General features: G+C 40.2%; 1 protein-coding gene across 1 annotated transcript in view; it reads right to left on the bottom strand.

Annotated features, from left to right (window-relative positions):
• Window positions 1-234: 234 nt before the first annotated feature.
• The window catches only part of LOC130221649 (tubulin-specific chaperone D-like), a 69,312-nt gene continuing 63,546 nt past the window's right edge, over window positions 235-6,000 (bottom strand). Inside the window, 7 exon segments of the mRNA XM_056454210.1 lie at window positions 235-1,093; window positions 1,247-1,331; window positions 1,423-1,535; window positions 1,617-1,704; window positions 3,113-3,202; window positions 3,438-3,515; window positions 4,017-4,138. Coding sequence (XP_056310185.1) covers window positions 1,079-1,093; window positions 1,247-1,331; window positions 1,423-1,535; window positions 1,617-1,704; window positions 3,113-3,202; window positions 3,438-3,515; window positions 4,017-4,138 — 591 coding nt within the window. The 3' untranslated portion in view covers window positions 235-1,078.

The raw sequence follows: 6,000 nt of genomic DNA, 5'->3' as shown, positions 1-6,000 counted from the left end.
ATGCGAGAGCCAAAACGCATTACGCTTTTCTGTATATGGCAAAATAAATGTTTTTATTTGTTTGAATGTGTTTAATTGAATTGAATGTGTAATGTTATTAAAGAAAACAAAATACAAAATACATAACTATATTTGAAATATCAAAATAAAAGTTTGAAAATATTTGCTTTTTAAATGTTTTAAGGAACTGTGATTATATACTAAATAATATTCGTATTCAATAAAAAGTCAGACTTGTGAAGGTTTCAAAAGCTTTATTGAAAAGCCCAACTTCTAAAGAATCATGACACATCACTGACAGCATACTCATTTCTGGGTGGGTACTTCCTCAAATTTGGGTTGGATATGGATAAGGCAGCTCTGGGTTTAGATCTGGCACCTAAAATGTATTCTTTACCTCACACTATGACCCGTATGCAAGAAATAGTCTACAAACAATACTGGTAATTTATGATATTTGCTCTGCAACTGGATTAGCCTTCTAGTTTAGATCCAACCCTGGTGCTAGGTCCAGGAAAAAAATCTTCACCAAACTTGTTTTTGGAGGGCCGATGTTCTGTCTGCATTTTGATGACGCATTATGCTACCCATCAGATTTTGCTACCAGTGTAAATTTTAATGTGGAGTAGTGTGATATGAAGCTGTAATATCTCCCTAACTACTTAACCCCTAACCCCTAACCCCAACCTCAGAACTATTCAAATACAGTGCTGGTAGCATAATCCGATGGGTAGGATAAAATGTCAGGACACCGGTATCCTGGATAGTTTAGCTCCAATCCTAAACAAACACCTGAACAAGCTAATCAAGGTCTTACCAGGTATACTTGAAACTTCCAGGCAGGTGTGTTGAGGGTACTCTGCAGGGACACCGGCCCTCCAGGACAGAGATTGGTGACTTCTGATTTAAAGAATTAGGTTCTGAACTCAAAGGCATTTTACTTAAGAATTTAATGATGACAGATCATAGATCATTAGATGGACAATATCATCTGGCAGGAGAACATACAAACGATTCCTAATGTCCACTGCAAATGCAGAGCCACATGCATCTCTCCGGGTGATGGTGTACCATTGAACTATTGAGAGGAAGTCTGAAACAAATAAATACATAATGTATATATAAGAAATGGCAAATGCACTATAAATAGGTCAGTGATGATTGATGCAGCTTCTGGATATCAGATGTTATAAATGACATCACCCAAACTCCAAAACAATCACTGTAAAATCTCTAAATGTGTTACCTTGGCTACAAGAGTGGGCTTCGGCACCCCCAACCAATCACAGAGCTGATTCCTGTGACTCCGCACTGTAGCGATGTCACTTTCCCTAAAACAGGAAACATGAAACGATCATAAAGCAAGTATCCACACCAAATTCCTACTCATTATCCTTTATTAATCCCCATGTAGGCACTCACCAATTCGTGTCACTAAGCGAGGCCATAACATCAGCGAGCACTTGTTCATCATCGATGACATCATCATAGGTCAAGAGCATCTCGTACACCTGACTGGCAGTCGTCTTTCTGATCTTCAGACCCGAGACAGACAATGGAGTCAAAATTACATCAAAATTGTCTAGACTAAATCTGGTCTGCTAGTGGTGTCTCACCAAAGGGAAGGGGTGACAGAGCAACATCAACAGCTGAACTAAGACTTTCTTTCTGACATCACCAGGAAACTGCACCAGTCCACAGAACCTGAGGTCAGAGACAGAGTTTAATTATTCAACATAACTTCTCTCAATTAAAGCAAGTAAGTATCGCTGCTGCCTGGAGACCTCAGAGTGGGAGAGACTTACGCCACAAGTAGGTTGGGTTTAGGGTTGGGGTAGGTCTAGACTTTAAAACACAAGAGGTTACTATGAGGTTGGGGTAGGTGTAGTAGACGTTAATAAAACACAATCGGTTACTAAAAGGTTGGGTTTAGGGTTGTGGTAGGTCTAGATGTGACAACACAAGAGGTTACTATGAGGTTGGGGTATAAAATGTACGTTGCAAGAGCACTTCAGGGATACATTTCGAAGCACTAACCACTAGGCTACAGACTGATTTCGCGTGGCTGTCATTTTTAAAAGCGAAATCGAGGCTGCGGTAGGAAGAAACCCGGAAGTATCGTTGGGAGTTACATAGGAACGTTGTGTACTTGGCTGTATATCTTATCAGTGAAGATAAAGTGACACAAATTTATAATTTCACCACCTTCCGAGTGCCTCGAAGGTTCGTTCTGAATGAATGGTGAAAATAAAAAGGGATATTAGAGCTCATTTTCAGCTAAGTTAGGGGAAGTGGCACTAGTTAGCTAACGTTTTCTTTCCTAAACACACGTTTTAGATGCCAAAAATCAAACTCGAGTTAATGAACTGATTCTTTCACTATAGAAGCCAAGAAGGTCATCAGTTCACTCTCCGCTGTTTACCGAGCACAAACACAGACGAGCGATCTGCTTGATGACTCGACTGATCTTCACAGCTGCTTCGCGCTCCAGTCTCCGTGTATCTGTGTTTGCACTGGGTAAAGAGCGGTAAACTGAGTCCAAACATACACGGAAACTCGAGCATGAAGCAGCCGTGAAGATCAGTCGAGTCATCCGCGCTCAGCAGCACTTCAATGTTAACTTAGCGGGAAATGGATAGTTTTAAAACTTCAGTACCGGGACAACACTTTTACAGACAACACGAGGGCGTGCTGCAGAGGACTGCAGTGTTTTAACGCACACTGGGTTATATAGGCTGAAGCAGGAAAGCGTCCCGACAATGTTTACCTGCTGCCATGAACTGAAGCCTAGGAGGACACTTGAGCATATTACTCTTACAGAGATTGTGATGTTGTTTGAAATTGTTTTTAATTGTTTAAATTAAACTTACTGAATGATATTAAAGTGATGTTTACACCATTTCTGCATTTTGAAATCTCGACAACAGCTGGAGGTTTGTAGTCCACAGCATGTTACTGCAATGTTTACAGTGCTGGTCCTATACTTTCAGGTTTCTTCCTACCGCAGCCTTGCTTTGGTTCTTTAAAATGGCGGCCGCGTGAAATAAGCGTATTGGCACCGACAGAGACATGCTTCTTTGACCCATGGCCCACTGAGTGTTGGAGCACTTACACTGCTATACATGACAACAGCTTCTGGACATCTTTGGACTTCTTGATTTCCTCCTTACAGAGCGACAGCAGCTCTACGCAAAATGGATGACTGCAAACAGAGAAAAATACATCTGATTAAAACAAACCAACACACATTCTCCCTCTGACTTCTCAGTTTCAACACATGGCTTGGCCGGGCTCATCTTAAGTTCTCCCAAAGCTTCCCTGTGTGAGTCCTTTCTGTGTATTTCTGTCATGATATCATCTCTCCTGCCGAGCTCTGGATGGTTCATGTATCTGAGCCAAAGGAGGCAGTAATGTACACTGGGCTTTCCCACGCTCACCTCTCCTCTCTAGTGAAGAGGTCAAAGCAGCCGTTAGCAAGGATTTGGTCCACCATCTTCAGTAAAGGTACAGAAACCCTGCGGGGCAGTCAAAATATATAACATAAATGCAAATAATTTGGCATGCAGCCCTTAAACACTACATGAACTAGAAGTTGCTGAGACTTTTATTTCAGTATGTTGACGTACTTCCAACTGAAACTGAATATTGAGTAGGGGGTGGGGCTTTTTTTGTGCATCATCCCCTCATAGCCAACTAACAGTAAGAGAGGTGTGGCTAAGAATATTGTGGCTGAAGCTGTTAAACTGACATCAACAGAGAAAGACTGAACAAATTACCATACTTTTTTTTCAGAGAATTAATTTGCATGGATTAATTGTCCACTTAAAGAATAACAATGTGCGTTAGCAAAATAAAACTTTGCAAATTTTAAAATTTAAGTTCCCCAAAAAATTCTATTTAATATATAAACTTTTGTTGCTTTTGTTAAATTTCTTAAGCATCTCAAACATTAGATTTTGGTCTTACTACATTTGTGTGGCATTGTATGCGTATTCGTATGTTGTGTTTTGTTGCACCTGTCGTTGCGCAGATTATCTCTGAAGATGCGTAACAATGTGTCTCCAAACTGTTGAAGCACTGTGAAGTCCTGCTGGATGCCCTTCAGGTACTCGAATAAAGACTGAGAGGAAAAACGCACCTGCAGACACACACAGAAAAATGTTTTTAAAAAATTACAAACTGATAATTTAATGGTTTGAATTGTAGTTATGTGTAGACACTATTTATTATCTATAGTCATAATAGGGTTGGGCGATGTCAATCAATTTGGCATCTTATGATGTCTAATGTGAAACAAAGCGATGGACGATGGCATCGTCCTCATGGGCGTCAGTGAATTAATTATTCATGAATAATAAATTAATTCATAACGAATGAATTATTTGTAGCCTACCGTTTCAACTACCTGACCCGCATGGTCTTTGTTTTACCCATGACCAAATCATAAATAAATAAAAGGTAAGTTAAACACAAATTACCACCTGTCAATCACTTTTCCCAAGGGACTCTGACATGAATAGGTAGAGTGATCTGTGTCGTTATAATGGTGTTGACAAACTTTGGTTGGTAACAGCATTTGAGGTTTTCGATAAAATTACTAAGAACAAGCGTGAAAGCGAAAGATTGAAGCAGTGTACTGATGCTGTGACACGTTACCTTATAGATTCAAAAGACAGAGGAGTTGTTAGAGACAAGATGATTTAAATATCACATTTAACAACTATAGTGAGACGCGATCCAATGGTACATCCTTGATAAACTGTCCGACGTGCACTGCTCAAAGCATCCGCTGAGCTGGAGCACAGTTGAGCGCATGACAGTGTGTGTGGTCACGTGATGTGCGTTTTCAGCAAGTGGTACTAGTATAGTGTGGACGGAGGGCTGTTCAGAAATGCTAGATGAAATGCCATTTGGAAGTGGATCGTTTTGTTCTAAAATGCCATTTTAAAACTAAGCTGTATTAAGCCTGGTTTATGCTTCTGTGTCAAGTGATCGGTGTGACCTATGATGCATGCAATGCGCGTAGTCATGCATTTATACTTCTGTGCGCGGTTTCTGTTGCTCTGCAATAACACTTCTGAAACACTAATTGGCAAAAGGTGTTTATGTTCCTCTGTGTTGAGTTTCTTCACTGGTGTTTTTTTTTTTATGAACGCTACTTTAATGTACATGTGGCTCAAACTCGCTCATTTTGAGGCGGGAGACGGCAGACGTGCAACAACTTTAATCATAAGGTAAACGCAATTTCCATCTGGAGCTCCTTCATGGGACTCCACACATGTAAAAACTCGCTGCATCAGGTTCGCTGTCGCTCTCACCTCCGCCCACACTCGTCAGCGCTACCAAGCCGACCAATCACAAAGCTTGCCCTACGTTGCGACATGTAGTTACATTTTATGAGAGGTGCGCATCAGCGTCGTCAACGGCCACGACGAGGGCTACACATAGGCTGCTCTGTAGCATACACATCGTCACCTTAGAATTATAAGGTTTTATCTGACATTTTTGTCAAAATTGAGTTATTGACATTCTTATTAAATGACATCTTATTTACATTATGAGATGTTTTTCTATAAGTTCTTTCCATTTTAAGACTTTTTTTATTTAAAAAAACAAATGTTACACACATACTATTTGCTATAGAATGCGAAAACTTTGAAGCTCAATATCTCAAAATCATTCAAAACGCAGATAGAACCTTAATTCCAAGCAGATGACATGCGATTGACACAGAAGTATAAATCAGCCTCAAGTGTAAACGTGGCCTAAGTGTGTATTTTTCGCGTGCGGGTTTGGCGAAAGGGGGCGGGACGGAGGATTGGGATGCCAACTCAGCATCGTGACGTCTATCGGCCATTGGCGATGGACAACGGCATCGTATATTGTAATATACATGTTTTGTAAAAATGCTTTGAAATTTAAAAAAAAACAAAAACAAATGCAAATTTAGTAGCCTTTCGTTATGTTTATGGCTGTTTTTGTCCCAATGACTTCCATTAT

This window comes from Danio aesculapii, chromosome 3 (assembly GCF_903798145.1).
Source record: "Danio aesculapii chromosome 3, fDanAes4.1, whole genome shotgun sequence".
Classification (NCBI taxonomy): domain Eukaryota; kingdom Metazoa; phylum Chordata; class Actinopteri; order Cypriniformes; family Danionidae; genus Danio; species Danio aesculapii.
The sequence above is the reverse complement of the archived record's forward strand: the minus strand, read 5'-3'. Positions and strand labels throughout refer to the sequence as shown.